This window comes from Alosa sapidissima, chromosome 15, assembly GCF_018492685.1.
Source record: "Alosa sapidissima isolate fAloSap1 chromosome 15, fAloSap1.pri, whole genome shotgun sequence".
NCBI lineage: Eukaryota > Metazoa > Chordata > Actinopteri > Clupeiformes > Clupeidae > Alosa > Alosa sapidissima.
Genome location: NC_055971.1, coordinates 9,024,524 through 9,047,329, shown reverse-complemented (window position 1 = coordinate 9,047,329; position 22,806 = coordinate 9,024,524). Strand labels below are relative to the sequence as shown.

Sequence of the window (22,806 nt, the reverse complement as noted above, 5' to 3'; positions counted from 1 at the left end):
AATTCAGAGAGGGAGAAAATCAGAGAGAGGAGAAAATTCAGAGAGAGAGGGAGAAATTGACGAAGAGACAGAAAGAGAGAGGCAGAAATTCAGAGGCAGAGAGTGAGAAGGGGGCATGGCGGTTGGATGGCACCGGCGCTGTGGCGTCGTCTGTGCCAGCGGGTTAGAGGGCTGGCATCGCGCCCCACGGCCTGTCCAAGTGCATCAGCCACGCGGCCACTCACACACGCTCAAACACCCACACACACACAGCCTCAGTTCCACTCCATACACAGCCGCACAGCACGGCAGAGTCACACCACACCACACCAAGGGCAGCCGAGGAGAGGGCGACGCAGCGGGCAAGCAAGAACTCACACACACACACACACACACACACACACACACACACACACACACACACACACACACACACACACACACTTTCTCTCTTACACACACACTCACACATACAATTTCATACTGAATCTAAACCTACTCCAATCTAAACCAGTTCAAGATTCAGGCATATATTTTCTGATACTAGCCCAACATACCCTATATACTATTAGCTAAGTATTTAAACACATAATGGGTAATGTAAACCATATATAATATAATACAACATACACAACCACGTTAATGGAAATCATTCTGTCTCATGAAGACACACATACACACACAGAGTAACACACACAAACACACATCTCCACATAATGTCTGAACAAACTGCACTCATCTGGCTGAAGTAGTAGCAGTAGTAGTCATACTACCACTCTTATGTTCACTGCATCACATCCAAGAGCCCAGACCAGACTCTTAGGCCTCAGTGGAGTTCTCTAGTTTTCTGCAGTAACTTCAGCCCAGGGCCTGTCATCATCACCTCCTCCACCATCTCCTCCTCCACCTCCTCCTCCACCATCTCCTCCTGATACTGACGCAGCCCAGGGACTCAACTCCATTACACCAAACTTTACTCAGGGCTCCAGCAGCAGCTCTCCCTCAGCTCTCTGGAGTAACACATATCAGATCAGCCCCATGCTACTCTGTGTGTGCGTGTGTGTGTGTGTGTGTGTGTGTGTGTGTGTGTGTGTGTGTGTGTGTGTGTGTGTGTGTATGTGTTAGCGGCTTTATAGCTCAGTGACAAAAGGGGCCGCGCCATACACAGAATCTTTTCCAAGCTCTGGATCTCATTCTTCATTCCGGTCGGAACACAAAACTCGTAAAAAAAAGAGACAGCATGCACACACACACATACACACACAAACTCACACACAGGGGAGCATGGCTGGGGATAAAGTCTGTGCCTGGTCTCGGGCTTTGACACAGACACAATGGTAGGAGGCTCCAGAGCTGGCCAACCAGCCCAGTGCTGCAGCACCCCCCCCCCCCCCCCCTCTCTTTCACACACACACACACACACACACACACACACACACACACAGGCGCACACACACACACACACACACTCCCCTCCATTCAGAGGTGGCCACAGTGGCGGCAGCAAACACTGGCTTCCATTAGAAGCGGCAAATTGAAATTTACATGTTATTGCGTCCTGGCATGCAGCGATTTGCCATGTGTCATCTAATTTGAAATCGAGCCACGTTAATTCACCATGGGGAGAGACAGGATGGGCGATGTGGGGAGGTGAGGACTACGGAGCGGATTGAGGAGGAGGAGGAGAGGAAGGAGGAGAGGAAGGAGGGAGTATGGTGAGGTGGGGGGGGGGGGGGGGGGGGCTGAGGAGGAGGGGAGGAGGTGGGGATGGGATAAAAATCTCTGTCTCAGCAAAAGTTTTCATTAAAATTTTAGACAAATGATCTCTGTGTCCTTCTCCCAAGCTGCCTGGGGCGTCATGCTATTTCTATGCAAATAACAACCTCACGCCTTCCGTGCTATTATTTCTACAGGAGCCGCTGCAACATGACCTGGGATGGGGGGAGGAAGAGAGGGAGGGGGGGAGTGAGAGAAAAGGAGGGAGGGAGAGAGAGAGAAACAGTGCAAGTGCGAGAGAAAAAGAGAGAGTGAGAAGGAGAGTGAAAGAGAGAGAGAGAGAGAAAGAGCAAGCGAGCGAGAAAGTGGATGAGCAAGCCAGAGCGAGGGAGCATTGTATGACACAAGACAGAGAGAGAGAGGGAGAGATGGAGAAAGGCAGAGAGAGGAGGGAGGGAGGGAGGGAAGAGGGAGGAGGGAGCTAGCGAGCCGGAGAGAGAGGAAAAGAAAGACAGCATGCGTGGGGTGGACTCACTGAAGTGTGAAAATATTAAACATCAAGAGTGTGAGGGAGAAAGAGAGAGAGAGAGAGTGAGCGAGCGGGGGAGGGAGGGGGGGAGTGAGAGGAAGGGATGGAGGGAGGGAGAGGGGGGTGAGAGAGTGATAGAGAAAGAACGAGAGATAGAGGGAGAGGCAAGAACAACACAAAGACACCACTATAATTTGTTTCTCTCTGCCTCCCGTTTAATGTATTACTGCCGTGTGCGGCTGCGGCGGTGGGTGCCGGTACGAGGGCGGGGGTGCCGCTCGGTGGAGCAGAGCCGCTGACCCGAGCGCTCCCTCGGCACCATCACACTGCATCTCACACCGTTATAATTACCCACGCACCACCACCGTCACCGCCACCGCCAGCAGCAACAACAACAACAGCCACGCCGCACCGCCTAACACTCATTTCAGGGTGTTACTCAAATGGCTCCCTCTCCCACTCACACTCATCACACCGCTCGGCCTCACACAAAGATTCACACCGCACGCCCATATTCTAATTCACCCGTCGGCCATTTGCATTTTTCACCTCTTCTTTCTTTGTCTTCTTCTGTCTGACTTTTTGGTCTTTAATGTCACACACCATTTTTGGGGTAATTATTTTTGAAAGACATTTGAAATACATACATATCAAAAAACAAAAACAAAACGAAAAACATTGTTCAAAATGTATGGTGTACCTGTGTAAAGAGAGGGCCTTTTAGCATTCAGAAACTCCAAGTCTGGAACTGAACTGAACTGAACATCCAGTTCCAGCTTATGTCAGTGGATACTCAGAACAAGACTCAGCTACAAGACACAGCCTTGAGAACAACAGTGGAATCAGTCCTTTGTTGCTTTTGCTATGCCCATGTTGGCAAAAGTGTGCTTGTCTGTGTGTGTTTATGCTTGTGTCTGTGTATGAATGTGCAGGTGCTCTTATGTTTTCTGTGTATACGTGTGTGTGTGTGTTTGTGTGCACATATACACACACACACACACACACACACACACACACACACACACACACACCGAGCAGGCTTGCAGGGCCACCTGTGAGCTCATCTCCGGCTGGCTCGGAGAGCTGGAGCAGGAGGCTGTGCTCAGGCTCCTGTTGTCCAACTGCAAAACTGCAGCAGTCAAAACAGCCATCTGATTAGCAGCTAATTGCAGAAGCCTCCATATGGCCATGTCTGACCTCGATATGCCTCTCGCCTATGCCTGAGAGTGAGTGTGTGTGTGTGTGTGTGCGCACAGCAAGTTTGAAATGAGAAAGTGTGAGTGTGAGAATGTGTGTGTGTCTTTAAAAAGGAGAATACTTTGCTTCCATATAAGTGTGTAGGGGAGGGAGCGAAAGCCTGAGAGAGGACTGCACACATGCACACGCACACACACACACACACACACACACAGTAAACACAATGAAGACAACATTCAAATGGCTCTCACACATAGCACAGATTAACCTGCATATTTTAACCTGAAAGCTTCCACCAACACTTCCACCCAAACAACCACTCCCAACACACTGGGTACAAAACCACCACCGTACCACTCCCTCCCTCCCTCCACATCCTCAAGACCCTCCACACCCCAAACACATCCTCAAGACCCCGCTCCATCCCCCAAACCATGAGACGTCAGTCTCCCTGAACCCCCTTCATTCCAGTCACACATGTAAACATACAAACACACACACACACACACACACACACACACACACACACACACACACACACACACACACACACACACACACACATGCGGCAGCTCCAAAGCTCGATACCCACTCCCTCCCCTCCCCTCCCCTGTCCTCTCCTCGCCTGAGCCTAAGCCTGAGCCTGAGCCTGGGCCCGGGCCCTAGCCGTGGTGCCTGCCGTCGGTCCTGCCCTCCTCTAAGATGTGTCGGGGGCGCCAGGCGAAAGGCACTCAATCCGTTGGCTGCACATTGTCATTTGCATTTCAGGCCTCCCGGCTTTTTTTTGAAGTGGCAATACTTTGATGCAGTCAGAGGGACACATTATCATTATTTCAATTTCCGTGGCGAGGCATTTGTGAGCATGCATAGAGAGTAAGAGAGAGAGAGGGAGGGAGGGAGGGAGAGAGAGAGAGATAAAAAGAAAGAGGGGGGGAAGACAGAGAGAGAGGGAACGAGTGGGAGAGAGAGAGTGTGTGTGCGTTTGTGTCTACTCATGCACTGAATGGTAATGTTATCCACACACACCTGCCAATATGCCTGTGGCGAGCAAGAGTGTACATGTGTGCTTGTGTCTGTCTGTGTGTGCATTTGTGTGTGATTTGTGTGTGTGTGTGTGTGTGTGTGTGTGTGTGTGTGTGTGTGTGTGTGTGCATTGAACAAGGTGAAGGTGACAGAAAAGGTATAGTTAAAAGACAGAAAAGAGAGAAATGCAGCGGGAGTGTAAATGTGTGAGGAGGGGGGGGTTGACAAAAAGGGGAAGACAAAAGACAGCAGAGAAGACAAGAGAGGAGAAGAAAGGAAGGAGAAAAGAGGAGAGGAGCAGAAGAGAAGGAAAAGGAGGAGAGGAGAAGAGGGGGGCGACTGCACTGGCTCCTCCTGTCTCTCTGCTCCCACAGTCAGTCACTTCCCTGTCGGCCATGCACATGCAGCCGTGGCGGAACGTTCCAGCAAACTGCATCCCTCACCTCTCAGTGAACCCCTCTACCAGCCTTCAGCTCTCCAATCCACTGTTATTACAAATACCTCCAAAACAGTGACTGAGAAAAACTACAACCATTTCTCCTAATCATTTAGCAAAGGTGAAAAGAACTAAACATACATCAACCTCTCCTTGATCAAATAGAAACATATTTGAGTGAAATAATAATAATAGGAGTATCATACTAATCAATGCACATGTGATTCACCAAAACATCTATCTGCTATTCCACATATCTGGAGCTATTAAAAAGATCCCAGATTACTTAAACAAATATGTCATATCATACCATGTGTGGTGTGGTGTGGGGTGGGGTGGTGTGGTGTGGGATGGTGTAGGGTGGGCAGGCAGGAGAGGCTGACCTTGTTGAGAGCACCGGCCCCGGTGAGGATAATGTGGGAGTTCTCCACCTGGATGGTCCTCTGACCCAGCCGTACCACGTACGCACCGATACCAATGGCCCGACACGTCACCTGAGGTGAGGTGAGAAGAGAAAGAGTGAAAGAGAGAGAGAGAGAGAAAGAGAGAGAGAAAGAGAGAGAGAGAAAGAGAGAGAGAGAGAAAGAGAGAGAGAGAGAGAAAGAGAGAGAGAGAGAAACTTGACTGATAAAAGCAGAGCACTAAATAAAAGAGTACAAAAAGAACTATATAAATTGTGTATACATTGTGTACACATTGTGTACAAGTGAAATTATATTTGCTAGGGTTTTTCACAGTGTTCATTTGTGAGTATAAAATAATCTATAAATAATAAAATTCTGAAACAAAACAGACTATGTAACTCTTAAAAAAAAATGAACCAAAATGGCAACATTACAAACAGGAGCATTGTTTGTTTATGTGTGTGTGTGTGTGTGTGTGTGTGTGCGTGCGTGCGTGCGTGCGTGCGTGCGTGCGTGTGCGTGTGTGTGTGCGTGTGCGTGTGCGTGTCTCATCGCGTTCCCTCACCAGGTTCATGGTGATGACCTCCTCGTAGGCCAGTGAGGACTCGCCGGCGATCATTCCGGAACCCCGCAGGTTCTCCACGCCCAGGCCGTCCTCCTTGCCGATGATGTCTGTGATCTTGTACCTGCGAAGCGTCACGCAGGGTTGAGCAACAGCAGATCCTCCGTCACTCACACCAAACACACGCACACACACACACACACATACACAGACATAGACATACACGCACACGTGCACACATACTGACCGACAGCCACATGCAGGCCTAGACAACCCACGCCATGACAGCACTGGGGCTGCGCCTGATGTCTCTCCCTAGAGACTTCACTCCCCTGCGGTTGGGCTTTATGGCCGCACAAGGCCTACTGCTGGGTGCCATACTGCACTCCTTGAAAAAAGGTTCCTTGGTTCTCTATATGGAACCATACAGACCTTTATTGTTCTTTATCAAGAGTAAAAGAACTACTTATCATATCATCTTATTATATCTCTCCGAGGTGCAATTGAAGAGAGAACCATATAATCAATCTAAAGAAGAATCTTTAAAATATGGTCCTTCCAAACAAAACCTTCTTCGGAAAAAAGCCCACACAGTGGACAGGTCATAAGGGTGGCATGATTATCAGGTCCTGTTGTTAGAGATCGTACTACGCCACACAGAGGCCGGAGGTCTCCCCTCACCTTGACTCGCCCTCGTCCTCCACGTGCTCACAGTGCACCGAGTTCAGTGCCGACACCTTCTTGTAGTCCTGGGGGGTGAGATACAGGTACCTGAAGCCCTGGTGGGAGAGATGGAGAGACAGATAGAGGTGGGGTGAAAGAGTAGGGGTGAGAAGCACAGAATGGAGGGAGAGAGCGAGTGAGAGTGAAAGAGAAAGAGAGAGAGAGAGAGAGAGTGAGGGAAAGAAAGAGATGAGCGAGAGTGAGATGGAGAACAGAAATGAGAACGGCTTGGCAATTCACTTGCCAAAGGCTCAACTTCAGAGGCGCCCTGGTGGGAGTGGTCCCTGGCTCCCTGCAACTCTGTACTCCTATAAATCCACTTCATACAGGGGAGGGGGGGGGGGGGGGGGTCTGAAAGGCTGGAGGTGAGGTGAGGAGGAGGGAAGAGGAGAGAAGAGGAGAGAAGAGGAGAGAAGAGGAGAGGAGAGGAGAGGAGAGGAGAGAAGTGGAGAGAAGTGGAGAGGAGGGGAGGGGAGGGGAGGGGAGGGGAGAGGAGAGGAGAGGAGAGGAAAGAGAGGAGTGGAGGAGAGGAGAGTGAGGAGAGGAGAGGAGAGAAAAGAGAGGAGTGGAGGAGAGGAGAGTGAGGAGGAGGAGAGTGAGGAGAGGAGAGGAGAGGAGAGGAGAGGTATTGGGTTGCTTCCAGGGGCCTGAGGGGCCATGGGGCCGCTGGGCTGAACCTGCCGGCCCTGTCTGCTGGTGCAATTTAAAAAACTGGCTGAGAGGGAGGGAGCGAGAGAGCGAGAGAGGAGGAGGAGGAGGAAGAGGGGGTGGGGGGCGGAGAGTAACAGAGAGACGGGGGAACCTGCTGGTGATAATTCAGCCTCATTTCACGCTTTCCGAGAGCAGAGAGTTTCTCCTGCACTGCCTCAGAGCCGCCGCTCCAATTACAGCTACCACTGCGGCTAACCCCTCACCCCCCTCACCCCCTCACGTCTGCACCCCCACCACCCCACTCCTATATACCACCCCCACCACCCCTCCATCATACCTTGTAGGGGTCACTGGGGTCTTGCCAGGCCACCTGGAACATCTGGCGGATCTCCTCGGCCAGGCCGATGCGGGCACCGCTGTTGGCGGAGATGTAGAGGCGCGGTACGCCACGCTGGCGCGCCAGGGCCGACGCCTGCTGGAACAGCACGTCCTCCTGGGGCCCGAACGAGCCGATGCGGTGCGTGATGTCGTTGCAGATGACCACCACCTCGCGGCCCAGCGGGTACTCGGGGGAGCGGAGGGTCATCAGCCAGGCCACCATGCCAATCTTCACCGGAGGAAGAACAAGTTTTAGGAGAGTGTTTTGAGATCATTTTGAGCAGATTGTTTTTCATTGTCACAAACTTATGTGAAGAAAATTAAAAAGGTGTCATGAAGTAATCATGTAATCAAGTGCAGAATAGGCTGAAATGTAAAAAAAATAATAAAATGAAAAAAAAAACATAAAAATAAGTAATATTTATGTCAAATTTAATTCACTTGTAAGACATATAGATATAGGGTGATAGGCTATGAGGAAAGTTATTTTGTAGGAAACCTATTTTGTAGGAAAGTTACATATACTGCATGTTTACATGATATGATGTCATATCCTGTTGGCTGCAGGTATCCTGTTATATTTCTTCCTCCTTGAGAGGCAATACATGAATGGGGTGTTCTGTTATTTACTCTGAGCGCTGCGGTCCAATGAAGTGGAGGGATTAAACCAGATGCCTTCCACCTCTCGATTTCCCCGGGTTAATGTTAATGATGGCCATAAAAAATAAAAAAAATAAAATCACCCTGCTCAATTTGACATGTCCGCCTTCTGGGGGTCAGGTGCACCCATATGGAATACATTACAATAAAGGCCAGTGTGTGGCTAGTGCTGGTGACGGCACCGGCAATCAGCGTCAGAGTGAATGCCTCGCCAAACATTACCACCGGACTCTAATGGCCAACCAAATCACTGACCTGCACTGCACCTGTACAGGGATGATGCTCCCCGGACAATGAGAAACTCAGCAGCACTAACAGTAGAGGAGGGCAGCTTCATTACAGTACCAGCCATCATGGAGCCATCAGTCACAGAGGGGTCGTTTGGATGAGTCATTGATTGATTGTTTGTTTGTTTGTTTGTTTGTTTGTTTGTTAGTTATTTAACCCTGTGTGAGGGTTACTGTGGGATCACTGCTGGTTTTGAAAGGGGCCTGCTTGACATCCTACCACATGCACTCACATGCAGACATACATCAACACACACACACACACACATCCACAAACACACACATACACACAGGGTTTACTAAGACTGCCTTTGGCTCGGCGTGCAACACAATGCAGTTGGGAGCTCCTCCACAGTCGAAGACTACTGAAGAAAAAGAGAGACCCCCATGGGTCAAACTGTGGCACTGCACCCTACAGTCGCCACCTCTCTGGTCTCTCCTTCTCCCAGAGAGAACAGAGGCGTGTGCCAAGAGGGGATGCCACACGATGTTGCTGCCGCTGAGGGCAGAACAAGCAGCAGGACAAGCAAAGATGCTAGCATGCTGACGCAGACAAAACATGCTCGCACTGTCCAGAGGCCCTGCTCTTTCCTATCCGCACCGTGGCAATCATAAAACAACACTCATGTCACAGTGCCTGGCACTTTCCATGAGACACCTATAGTAACACACACAGCTATGACTATCTACAACAAAAAAGGGGGGGGGGTTGATTGTTGTTTTCCCTGCATGCATGCCAACATCCAGCTCATAGCCAGCGTTGTGCTAATTAATCTGAACGCTAATAGGCTTTGGGATTGTTGCTGTTCCTGTTCCTATTGTTGTTGCTGCTGCTGTTGTCGTTGTTGTTGTTACTGCTGTTGTTGTGTGTGTGTGTGTGTGTGTGTGTGTATGTGTGTGAGTATGTGTGTGTGAGGTGTGTGTTTTGCTCCAGGTTGCTCTGGTTTCTCTACCCCCCCACTCCCTCACCTCGTTGCCTCCCGGCAGGCGGTTCAGCTGCTGTATCTGGCCCTGGGCGTCCAGCACCAGCTCTGTGAAGGTCAGTACTTCGGAGGGAACCGGGCATTCTGGGAGAATGGCCTGGGCCTTCATGGAGCTCCACAGCTTCAGCAGGGCCTGATGGAGAGGGTGGGTGTGTAGGAGAGGAAGTGAAACAAAACACCAGTTTACTATATTATCTTATATCTGAAATGGGTAACACTACTGCTATCATTTGGGGCCTCAGGAAGAAAATGTTGAATGCTGAATGGATTACCTTTTAAGTTTAACATTTTAAAACAAAAATATGTTTGTTTTTTTTTGTTCGTTTAAATGTCATAACTGCTGGCAGCATGAGACTGCACTGTGCTTTACTGTGCAGTAAGTCACTTTATCACACACTTACCGGTAATACATTTTTTTTAAATGCACTTATGTCTAAAAAACTCCTTAATGCACTCTAAAAACTTAAATGGATAGTTGGTGGCTATGGTGCTCACCTGTCTGAACATCTCGGGGAAGTCGTAGACGTAGGTGGTGCCTAGTGTCTGGGCCTGGAAGCGTTTGGACTGCAGCAGGTCTTTGGTGACGTAGGGCGTGTTGATGAGCATGCCGTGCAGCGGGCCCTGCTTGTCCCCGTATGCCTGGAACATGACCTGTAGGGAGGGCAGGAGCGAGGGAGAGAGCGGGCCAGTCAAGAGGGGTCAGCTGAGTGACCCGCTCCGTCACTCCATCCATCATCTCACTTCAATCAGGCCGGAGCGGGCACACACTCACACACACAAACACACACACACACACACACACACAGTCTTCTGCTCCAGACTGGAGACCCTTTAATAAGCTGTGTCACTCAGTCAGTATACACTCTGCAAACCCACATGTAAGGGAAGGGAGGAATGGGGCAGAACTAAATCCATGTCCGACTCAGTGAGAGCCCAAAAGCAACTCCGATGGCTTACAGTGAGGCAGCAGCTAACACAGAGGGAGGGAACTAGCCGACAGAGCGAGAGAGACGTAGTCCTATGATGACAAAGTTTCAAAAGATCCCTGCTAACATGTCCGTCACAGTCACACACACACACACACACACACACACACACACACACACACACAGACACACACACATATCACTGAACTTCTCCAGTCATGCTGCTCTGCACTTCTCAAAAAAAGTTTATTTCTTTCTTCGTAGAGTACCCCCTTATAGGCCATAAATCCAGAAACTGAAATGATTCTATTATTCCAAGGCAAGAATGAGCTTGCCTCACAGCTACAGTCGTAAGTGTTAATTGAGATGGTTGAATACAATGCGCTGCAACAGGAATCCTTAGTTAATGCTGTCTGGCAGGTCTAAATAGAGAGAAAATGAAATCTCGCCCTCGCCTCCACACACTTCATGCTGCAACCTCTCTCGTGTTTAAGGGGGAAAGTAATAAGACTTACATTACTTTTTCCCACTCTGGAAATGGAGGAAGTGATCACGATTCTGGGCCAGATGAATCTGATAGGCATTGCTCGAGAGGCAACATCATATATACAGTAATTCTGAAGGCTGGAGAGGTGATCTGAAGCTAATTTGACTGCAGCCACTAATGAAATGCTGAATACAGCACTTTAAACAGCAATAAAGACCTCATAAATGTCTGATTGATCATTTGCTCGGAGCAATTAAAAATATCTCTGCGGTCGGTTCTCAGCCGTGCAACATGCAAAGGGATTAGCGAAGCGGCACATACTGGCTCTTTTACATTTGCAGGGGACTCTGCAGCCTAATGGAGGGACACCACAATGACAAAGCTTCAGATGGGGACATAACCACTGGACATTCTGTAAACCAGCCAAACTAACAGGTTTGGTGTAGATCTTAAAATGCCTAAATAGGTTGCTGCTCTAAGGCTTGTGTAAAGTAGAAATAGCTGAAGAAGACTCTTCTAAGTTTTAAGAGGACACTCAATGAACACAGTAAAGACATCTAATCCTTTTATTTTATTATTCGAAAAGTAGTTAATTCATTCCACATTATCATTTTGAAATAATTGATTAACTAGGTTATGTTAGATTATATATATTAAATAAGGAATATATATAATCTAGCCTTACCTGGGGGTCTTTGTGGCCTTCCTGGTCTGTGCAGGTGGCTGTGACCTCCTTGTAGAGGCTGATGTCCAGGTAGTAGCCAGACTCATTGGTGAGGAAGATGCGGATGGGGATGGTGTCGCCGGAGGGCGTGAGGCGGATGTTGATCTTCAGCTCGGCCTGCAGGACACGCAGACGCCAAAGCCTGCTACCGTACCGCATCACCATCAGACGCACTGCCTCCTTTATCTGCCACAGGAGAGGGGAAGACACAGACAAGATGAGAAGGCTCGAATGCGCGCGCACACACACACACACACACACACACACACACACAGGTGCCCTTTGCCTTTAATGTCTTGAGTTCAGTGACGGACTGGACGGTCTGGCATTTGGGCAGATGCCAGAATGGCCGCGGCCTCTCGTGGGCCGTTTGGGCCGGCCAATCACAGAGCGGCATGCTTGTCAGGTTCCCCTTCATCGTAAGGCCGGTTCCACATTATCTCTCGGCCCACTATCAAGCATCAATAGTGTTAAATGGCTTCAAATTATTTATTTATCTCTAACTCCCTCTTCCTCCTATGCAATGGGAAACTGATCAGTATTTATACCAGATATAAGTCTCTATACTACAGTCATGGTGACCCTCAATATTTATATCAGTCTACATTCTTTTGTAGCCTTATTCAATCAAATGTTTAAAAAGTGCATTGTTTGAAATTGAAATACAATAAATATGCCTGTATCTTTTATTTTATTATTGGTTTACAAAAGTTGTATGAAGCAATGACTTCTGGGAATTTCAAAACCAAATGCGTCTACTTCCTTCAGCACGGGGAATTGTATGCCAATCTAGCATGCCTTGATCCTCGGAATTTTCCCCTTATAAAAGCTAATAAACTGCCCCCAAATGCACTTCGAAACATAAGTGAATGTCTGCTTAAATTTAGTGAAGATGCTACGGTCAAAAATCTACAGTCGGCATTGACACACCTTGCTACGCACTGGGACAGCCTGAGAAAGTCTCCTCTAAACGAGTATACAGTCAGAGCGTCGTACTTTGATGATGCCGCGGAGATAGAGGAAGATACAGAAATAGCCTAAACCTGGTGAGCGAGAAATGCGCTACCTGCAAGAATTGTGCAATCTGTTGCTATTTCCTTCTCCTTCAGTTAAACCTCTTTACCTGTGCCTACAACAATATATGGTTAGCATATAAATTCCTACTAACACTGTCATGTAGTCAAGTGGCATGCGAACAGAGTTTTTCCACTAAATTCATCAAGAATCGCCTAAGAACACGATTGTCACAGGATAATTTGGAGGCCTTTATGCTGATGGCGACAGAGAAAGAGGTCGTAATGAACTTGGATGCTGATGACGTGATAGACAGTGTTGCGGAGAAGAGCAAGCTCCTTTGCACCTTGTTAACTGCATGACGTTAATTAAGACACGTTTGTGGAGCGGCTGCTCTGATGATCTATTCTAGGCTATTCTTTTTCATTTTCATATTTCATATTGCATTCATTTTTTTTGAGTTGTGCATTGATATATCCATGTTCTTGGTTCAGTCTTTATGCATAAAGTTAGAGTTCATTACCAATGGGGCTACAATCGTGCGTGTTATTTCCGTGCATGTGAAGTTATATCTGTGTGTTGTGTTGCGGGCACGTGCATGCGCGCGCGTGCACGTCCCCGTGTGGTCCGCTGGTTGGTGAAAATGCCAGGGCCGTTTTTTAATCCCAGTCCGTCACTGCTTGAGTTCATTTATTTTCTAAATTAAACTATTAAGCAATAGCATTATTTTATAACCTCGTATGCTAGCCACAAACTACTGTAATTTCTCTAGTATTAGCCGCATTATGTGTATACACCGCAGGACAGTGTTTTAAGCAAATAATAATAATAAAAAAACATGTATTAACTACACCCGTGTATTAACCTCAGCGCCCAATAGCCCAATTAATCAAAATGAAGAAGAGAAATGCATTCCCATGTATAGCCAGCCCTCATGTATTAACCTCATAGCTGAAGAAACACAATCAATATATAAACCTAGGTTAATAGTCAGGAAATGATGATATTTTGAAACAAACTCAACAAAACATGAGACATCATCTTAGAAACGAACCTTGGAGGGGTCCATGATGACGGTGGGGACGAAGTTGAGGAAGATGTGGTTGCAGTCGGTGCGGACGGTGGTGTTGCTGAAGGCCACCTCCAGCTCGTCCATGGCCTCCAGCAGTAGCCGCTCCCCCTCGTTCTGCAGGTACTCAAACGAGGCCTCCTACAAGTACATCACCAGATAATCACCAGCTGTGCTTTATCACTAACGATAGACAGTTAGCACTCGGTTCACTCATTTTCACACTCTTCTATATGTGTCATATAAGCTACTTGGCCCTCAAATTTCCATTAGGATCTATAAAGCATCTCTCTATTTCTCCATCTTTCTAACTATAGATCTCTCTCCGTATCTACCTCCTACTTACCTCCTTATCTACCTCCGTACAATTCTAACAACCTAACACACCTAAGATGCACTTACAATGCACTCTCCTCCATATTCTATTCTAACATTCTCTTTTTCTACTACACTTTGTTTAGAACTTAGAACATCTGCACTCTCATCCTCTAATAAGAGTAATCATTGATGTGGTATTAATTGCTACCTAAGGTCTCCTCTGCTCTGTAGCTTGAATGTTATTCCTCATTTTGTATGTTGCTTTGGATAAAAGCGTCTGTTAAATGAATACATGTAAAATGGAATCTACTGATTAAATGTTCATTCAGTGGGCCTTGGTGTTGCAACCTGTTGAGACTATATTGCATCAGCTGAGGGACAACGCTGGAAAAGATTAGCTCAGCTCATCCATCCCAAATGTTACCTTAGTGACCAGGTCAGAGTGGCGGATGATGGCACGCACGAAGAAGCGATAGTCCGTCACCTCGGCGCCCTGCTCTACGCGGGCGGCGCCCAGGTACAGGTGCATCTTGTGGTTGGCACAGGGGATGGCGGTCAGGGCGAAGTTGCGCATGCGGTTGAGCTCCAGCTGGAAGGCCAGGGCTGGCTCCAGGTGTCTGTAGATACGATCCTCTTCAAACTGTGGGAAAACAAAGGCATTTAACAATGACCTAAACACAGCAACAGAATGTGCAGAAACAACCATTTTGAATGTAATGTCAGAAATGCCTGTGGTGTGTGTTGCACAGATATCCACTACAGCTAACATGTAAACAGCCAGTGTCAGGCATCTTTTTGCAATACCACTTTGCACCTCATGGGGCGCCATATTAAATACATTGCAAGTCAATGGAAGAATGTCATTCCAGATGTAAAGGTGCATTCAAGAGAATTTGCATCCTACAGAACTCTACACATAGGCCCTTTAAGACTGGCACAGAGGACATTTAACTCAAGGCCTTTGTTCAGGAAGCAGCTAAGCATGACTTTGGACGAGAAATACAGCCATCCCTAAAGCAATGACGGAGGCTGGCTTCCTTTCTCCCCAGCAGTGAGGAACCTTGCTGGTGTCTAATGATGGGAGATATTGACTGCTTGAGGGATACAGAGTTTATTGAGATGGAAAATGGCCACAAGTTAAAGGGGTGGGGGTGTGGGGTTGCTAGGCTAAGTAAATGAAATAAAATCCAATCCCAGGACATTAAATGGGCTCCATTCCTTCCAGTGCTGGGAAATAATTATTAAGTTCATTAGCGTAATGAGACGAGCTTTTTTCAAGAGGGGGCAAACTCCAAACTCCGCTAGACAAAGCAGTTGGGGCGCCATTGATCACAAACATCAAGTCAGTGAGATGGAGGAATGGCTGGAGGATGAGGTCATTGTGGAGAGAAATGCTCCCATCCTGTCCCTTCACTGCAGGTTAAGAGTGCTGGACAGAGTCCTGAGGGCCATGGATGGTCTTTAAACACCTTTCCCGTCTCAGTGCCTGCTGGAGACTCTTAACGGTCTTCCATTTTAAATGGCATAAAAAAGGCAGGGCAGCATGGGAGAGGAATCTACCCACTCTTGAGTTATTCGCTTTGTGAAAGGGAAATGCAGCCATCTTACCTATACTGCTCCTTTTTTCTCTTTTAAAGTTGTTGTTATCCTCTGCCTTTGCCTCTACACACTTGTAGTTGGAAAAGAGGTTTGTGTGTTTTTTTGCAGGTTAGCTTGAGGCTTGAGCAAATGTGTGGGAAAACAGAGCTCTTACTCAACCGAGCTGTGGTGCTCAAGCATTCTCATACACTGTGGCCTTCTCTGAACAATAGTTAGGGACTGTGAAGAGACAAGTAATATGAGGGATAGAAATACAGAGAGAGAGAGAGAGAGAGAGAGAGAGAGAGTGAGAGAGAGAGAGATAGAGATAGAATGTGTAACATAGTAAGAAAGGAGAGTGAAGAGACGGAATAGAAGCAGAAAAGAGCTTTTGACAGACAGAGAAAGGACAAGGACATGAAGAATCAGCATTCAGTACTCACGTCATCTCTGGAGCGGAAGGTGAAGAACTTGGGGAACTCTCGCTGCAGCAGCCGAGGAGACAAAACACAACACCAAACAGGTCAGAACTCAGATATGAGACACAACCACACCGCACCGCACCGCACCGCACCGCACCACCTTACTATGTGCTGTCACCACACACTACCTCACCACAAACACCACTACCCACACTCCCCGTACACCACCCGCAGGAGACTTCAGCTGTGAGTCCATCTGAAAGTTTTTGCATAAAGAGCACTAGAGGATACTAAGCGAGGGAGGGAAAGACAGAGGGGAAGTGTGTGTGAATGTGTGTGTGGGGGGGGTGTGTGGGGTGTTGCACCACTATCTCTAAACCCTCTCACACACCCCCCCAGGCTCTTGCCTTCTCTTTGGCTTCCCCTTCATTCCCTTCGGAGAGAGCAAACATGAAAGTGAGAGGGAGGCTGGGGCTGGCTGCGGCAGGGGCAAGTGGTCCCCGCTGGGCCATAATCTGATCAACGTTATGGAAACAATCACAATAATTCCCTTAAATTAGCTCGACGTGGCACCCCGCCAGCCGAGAGATTGGAAAGCGATCGCGGAGAGGCCCTTCCCTAATAACGCCGCTAACTACCCAGCAAGGGCAGAAAATTGGGTGCCTGGCAGTGGAGGATTCCTCCGCGGCAGACTCGCTGGGCTCCAATTAGCAACTGTAAATACAGAGGGGGAGAGAGAGAGGGAGGACGAGGGAAAGGGCCTGCGTGCTACTGGGGGTCTGGATCTTCGCATCTCTGCTCGGGATAATTCATCAATTCAAACGGCGGCAGAGATAATCTTTTAACATGTGTCACTTTTTATTCATTATCTCGGGTACGACTGCAAATGCTCAACTGGGGTGGAGGTGGATGGGGACGGGGATGGGGGGGGGGGGGGGTGTAGAGAAAACTGTGACAAATGATTGCTCAGTCTACACCAGTTTTGCTTCATAGCTAACTATGTTTAGGGTTGTTATGTTTCAAAATTACTTCTAATACAAATATACGGATGTGTTTCAACTCTTCACAAAGTTTGCTAAGACATTAGGATAATGGTACCACAGGGTTCATTCATCTACATTTTAAGTTCAATGCAATACCATATAATGGCAGATGCCAGATTCATGGCAGTTGACTTTGATTGGTTAAAGCGTGCGCACATCCAAGGTTTGTCATATGCCAGACAAACAGTATAAGTTAAAAAAGAAAGGAAGGTCTGCACACTGTGACTTGAGTTTACTTTGATATCTAAGTGCAGCAGTGGTTGATACTTTAAATGTATGCAAAATAAGGAGAGTAGTTACAACAGTTCAGTGTTTGAACCAAGAGCCAGCTAAATAAACATCCTGGCGCAGGTATAAACACACCTGAACTGTGCACAGTATAGTAACTGCACACAGTAAGTGTGGACCTGGCTGCAGTCTTGGCCTCAAGTGATTTGACAGCGTTATAGCCTCCACACACTGTAATTTTCATTAGCCAGGGACAGCTGTAGGTTTACACCATTGCCAGTGCAGGACAGCCAGCAATTTAGCATTTTACAATTCAGCTCAAACGTGTGTGCAGCAAACAGCATATGCGAGTATACAGAGTCTGTCTCTCCAGCGTCAGACACTGAACTAGTGTGCATTTTTGTGTGTGTGTGTGTGTGTGTGCAAGAGGGAGAGTGTATGTGTGACAATGGCAGTGTCAGAGACAGAGAGAGAGAGAGAGAGAGACAGAAAGACAGAGAGACAGAGAGAGTATGTGTGTGAGAGTGCGTCAGGGTGGTTGTTGGGGGCAAAGGCATAAAGAGCTTCCTCCCCAATGTTCTGGCATGTGGCGTCAAAATCTTTTTGTCCTCAATATCGCAAAACAAAAACAAGCTCACAGCAGTGTGAGCCACCATTTAATAAGATTTCCTTCATAGAGGAGGGCATGAGGCTCTGAACATAGGGGGAAAGGGGAGACTACAAGGTGCAATGGGGCAGCCCCGGTCTCGTGGAAGCGGACTTGGGAGTGAAAGGTCGCCAGTTCGATTCCCTAGACCAGCCGGAAAAACAATGTGGACAGGGGGGAGTGAATGAACATCATCCCCCCTCAACATCCATGGCTGAATTACCCTTGAAGAACCTAACAGCCAGCTGCCACTGCACATGTTTTTTATTTTGAGTTTGTTTTGAGTGTGGGGGGGGGAGGGGGGCGGGGGATTCACTGCTCAGGAATGGGTTAGATGCAGAGGTCAAATACCTCTGTGTATAACATACTGGGCCAAAGAATGATTCTAACTCTATTTGAGAAATTGAAAGGAGAGCACCTTCTTTTTGTAACATAAGGTATGAACACCTTACAATTACCGTAGGAGGGACACACAATGACGAGTGTGATTACCTCCGAGGGCCCACAAACACAAACAGCCCCCCCCCCCACCCAGTGCAATCAAGGCCTGCCCCTCGTCTAATCAAATGAGAACTAAGACAGTAATACCAACATTAAAGGGGGATTGGGGGAGAGGGTTGGGGGAGAATTACACTTTGTTCATTCAGGTTGGATGACATGGGGCAAATTGGAATGAGTTCCGGCATCTTCTTTGCCAGGAGATGCACTTAGAACCCGTTGATGAGCTTAAGATCATGAACGTGGCTTCCAGCTCTCACGACCCTGCGCCGAGAGGAGCTGATTGGAAAGGGGCTGGCCGCCATGACGACGGCTGAAGCAGGCTGGACAGGGCTTTGTTTGGGCAGGGCTGCTCTGCTCTCACCCCCCCTCTCTCTTTCAACACCATAAGCCAGGGCTGAAAACGGATACAGAAAGTCCATCCCCACATACACATACAGTACACACCCAGGCATACCGCCACCTCTCTTCTCTACTCACATGGAACCTCTGGTTCACCTCAAAGCTCATCTGGTGTCTGCAGTCCTGTTGCCATACACCACAGGAAGACACAGGACATACGCCAGCCATGAATGCATTCACTCAGTCAGTCACAGTCTCTCTCTCTCTCTCTCACTCTCACACACACACACACACACACACACACACACACACACACACACACACACACACACACACACACACACACACACACACACACACACACACTTTGTGTCTAACTCCCACCAATCCCACCAGTTAACTGTACAGTCATCATGATTTCAATTACAGTATGCTTGTCCTACACAGGGCTTGCTGAGAAAGTGGCTGAGGAGATGGAAACATGGGTCCTGATTACAAAACTACACATGGATGATGAAGTAATAATAAACTCACCTTCTGTGCCACCAGGAGTGTCAGTCTGCGGATGCCATGTTTCACTAGCAGAGCTTTCTAGAACGGGAAATAGGAATCAAAAATTGATTGTAAAAGCTGTCATTGACAAGCAAATTCTGAATTGGGTGGGGTGGAGGGGGGGGGGGGGGGTGGTTAAACTGTTTACTGGCCATCTGTTATATTAAAAAGCAAGAAAACACCAAATATAAATAAGGAACACAATCAACAACTGTATGCTTTTTTTAAATGTGGTAAAGCTTTAAGCTTGTATTCACCCATGTCTTTGTGTGTGTGGATGAATAAAAGTCTGGGTGGTGTCAATGTGTGTGTGTGTGAGTGTGTCTGTGTGTCTTTTGAGCACTGATGTTTGCATTAAACATGCATCCAACTGTGCACATGAGTGCAGTGTTTACATTCATATATGCCTGAGTGTGTGTGTGTGTATGTGTGTGTGTGTGTGTGTGTGTGTGTGTGTGTGTGTGTGTGTGTGTGTGTGTGTGTGTGTGTGTGTGTGTTGTTCTCTGAAGTGGGCTCGCTCGGAGCTGCCAAGAGGCCCCATTCCCCTGGCAGCCCTGACGACACAAACAAGCCCCAATCAGGGGCTACAAGTGCGGGGTAATGAGGCCCTGCTCTGCTGCCCGCGCCCGCTGCTACCACGAGAGGCTGAATCAAGACAACACGGCCCAGGTTACGAGGGGCCAGATTAGGTCATCAGTTACCTGCCGTGCAGCCATCTCAGCCCATTGCCACCGTAGCATTCAGGGGAGCCATTGGCGGTAATGCGATCCTAATTTTTTTTATGGCGCCAAAAAAAAAAAAAAAAACGCCTCTGTAGGAAGTTCTAGCCTCTGCGGGCACGTTTATCTTTGTGTGTCTGCGCCAGAGAAGACTGTTTCACCACCAGCTCACCCGCGACACCCAGGGAGTCTGTGCCTAATGTTCATTTTTTACCTTTATTACCCTTTTACCACCTCTACCACTTCTTCATGTGGTGACACCTCCTCTACAGAGAACTGCTACTAATGTTGCTGCTGTTGCTGTTGGTCGGCCATTTTGAGCTTTCTCGCTGTGGCGGAAAAAAAAAAAACCTCTCGTCACACTGGAGACAGCGTTGCAAACTACCCTCACCCAACAATGCCACTCACTCTGCTTTTGAGGGCTAAATCTTCTTTTTGCAGAGCATATACTGTACAGTGCATGTATACCACAGAAAAAAAAAATGTGGCGCCATAATCGGAATGAAAGTGCTCTGTACCCTCCTCTCCGATAGCTACGACAGGGGGAAAAAAAAAAAACTCCCAACATGGTTGACTCTCTCGCTCGGCATGCTAGAGAAATTCAGTCCACGCGGCACCAGAGATCACAGAATTTGAATAATGCGAGTTGAAGGCACCTTTTCTGCGCGCGCAAAGAGATTAAAAAATCTGAAACGTGTAAAACGTCTTCGGGGTGGGCTGAGCCCGAGCGATAAAGCTGCGATGTGGCGGCACGGCGACGTTTCGGGCGGAGGAGGAGGAGAGAGCGTGCAAGGCGGGCGATGGGAAACACACGGACGCCGGCAAATGTGGTCTCTTCAGGATGTTCTGGGATGGGATATACCTTCACTTTGACTGCTCGCCTTTCTTGTGGCGCCTGGTAAGCCTTCAATTAAATGACGGCTACCTTTTTCAAGTCAGTAATCCTCTTAGCATGGAGCCTAGCCTTTGCCATGCACAGTTCCAGCGCATGGCTAAAAAAAAAATAAAAAATTGAGAAAAAAAATGGCAGGCAAAAGGAAAAAAGAAATGTTCAACGCAAAAGTCATCATACTCCGCCTTCAGTCAAGGGTTCACTGCGGGGCCTAGAGAAAACTCAGCTGTACCCAAACGCCCCCCTTACACACACACACACACATATGCGCGCACACGCGCACACACACACACACACACACACACACAAACACACACACACACACACACTTATCTCTGTGTGACTGATGGTGTCAGTAAACAGGGTCCACTCACCTTGGACTGGGTGAACTCGTGGAACATGGAGGCCAGGCGGCTGTCGTCGATGTTGCCCTCTGTCTTAATGGCCACATTAAGGATCTGGATGGGCTCGTCCGGGCCACTCTGTTAAAGGCGCAACACCGCCGCGGTCAAGCACATGTGAGCACAAAGAGCAGGGGCCATTTTTGTAAAGGTGACATTACTAACAAAATGAGCTTTTCAGGGGAGGGCGAGGGGGAGAGGTGCTCAGATGTGAAAGACTAGAGATGGGATTGTGGGGTGGGATGGGTTGATGTTAGGGGGTGGTGTGGTTGAAGGTTAAAAACCTACATGTGTGACATGGGTGTCATTACATTACTGGTCAAATGTCTCTTTTTGGTTCCTCATCTACCGTCACATCAGTTGTACCCTCTCCCAACCCTACCACCCTGTCTGAATCCATTCTGAAAAGAACAAGCTAAATAGTAAATCTAAGCCCATCTTACTACGGGAGACTTTTTTTTCCCCCTCACTTGCGTTTTCCACCAAATTGCCTACCCACAATTTGAAATCCTCTGCAATTTAGTCAATTTAGACAGAGGAAAATTACCATTGTTAAATGTTTCATTTCCTTTTTGGTGTTCACGAGGAAAGTTGATTCAATTTTCATCTCGGAAAATTCATTACGCCTCCTGAAGCCAAATTGCAACCAAACTATATGGAGGGGTAATTGGCTTCTTATACAGGCTCCTTATCGGGGTGACTTAGAGGGACGGGTGGGGTGGGGTGGGGTGGGGCATGGATGGAGGGGGGGGGTTTAAGAAGAAAGTGGAGAGTAAAAGACCAGCCAAGGTGACAGAGTGTGCGCGCCTCTTTCGCTCCTTACCTTGCCTTCGTCCTCTTCGTACAGACCCAGTTTCACTCCGTCCGTGTAGGTGGGGCTGGAGGGTGGAAAGTTGGACACGCTCCTCAGCACCTCCTCGATGTTCCTGCTCAGGGGAGGGGAAAGCGTAAACAGTTCAGAGCTGAAACTACAGCAGCAGCTCTGGTTACTATCCCCACACCCACCAGCAGGGCCTGCTGAAAGCAGCGATCCCCGCTGAAGTCGCGACTCACTCCCACTGTATGATGTACGATGTGTGCCGCAGGCGTGCGGTAGTAGGCGGTGTAGGGGGGTGCACAGGGGTGGTGTGTGGGGGGGGGGGGTGCACAGGGGTGGTGTGTAGGGGGGTGGAGAGGGGATGTGGGGGGGGGGGGACTTGCCTGTTGAAGTCCTGGAAGGAGCCGAAGGCCACCATGGCTCCGCGGCGCTGACAGGGCGGCCTGAAGGACTCCAGCACCAGGTCACTCATGCTGGCCGTGGGCAAGATCGACCTGTGAACACACACACACACACACAAACACGCACACACACACACACACACACGCACACACACACATGCGTTCGCACTCACACAAACACACACACACACACACGCACAC

At 48.3% G+C, this 22,806-nt stretch overlaps 1 protein-coding gene across 1 annotated transcript in view; it reads right to left on the bottom strand.

Moving 5' to 3' along the window:
* LOC121683286 (acetyl-CoA carboxylase-like) overlaps positions 1-22,806 on the bottom strand; it is a 76,496-nt gene that overhangs the window by 35,321 nt on the left and 18,369 nt on the right. The window contains exons 27-41 of the mRNA XM_042062856.1: positions 22,588-22,698; positions 22,211-22,313; positions 21,361-21,468; positions 19,358-19,414; positions 18,962-19,006; positions 16,088-16,129; positions 14,491-14,706; positions 13,734-13,889; positions 11,627-11,851; positions 10,024-10,179; positions 9,515-9,661; positions 7,558-7,827; positions 6,528-6,625; positions 5,850-5,970; positions 5,264-5,374 (exon numbers count right to left, since the gene is read on the bottom strand). Of these exons, the coding sequence (XP_041918790.1) occupies positions 5,264-5,374; positions 5,850-5,970; positions 6,528-6,625; positions 7,558-7,827; positions 9,515-9,661; positions 10,024-10,179; positions 11,627-11,851; positions 13,734-13,889; positions 14,491-14,706; positions 16,088-16,129; positions 18,962-19,006; positions 19,358-19,414; positions 21,361-21,468; positions 22,211-22,313; positions 22,588-22,698 (1,966 nt within the window). The remainder of the gene's footprint in view (positions 1-5,263; positions 5,375-5,849; positions 5,971-6,527; positions 6,626-7,557; positions 7,828-9,514; positions 9,662-10,023; positions 10,180-11,626; positions 11,852-13,733; positions 13,890-14,490; positions 14,707-16,087; positions 16,130-18,961; positions 19,007-19,357; positions 19,415-21,360; positions 21,469-22,210; positions 22,314-22,587; positions 22,699-22,806) is intronic.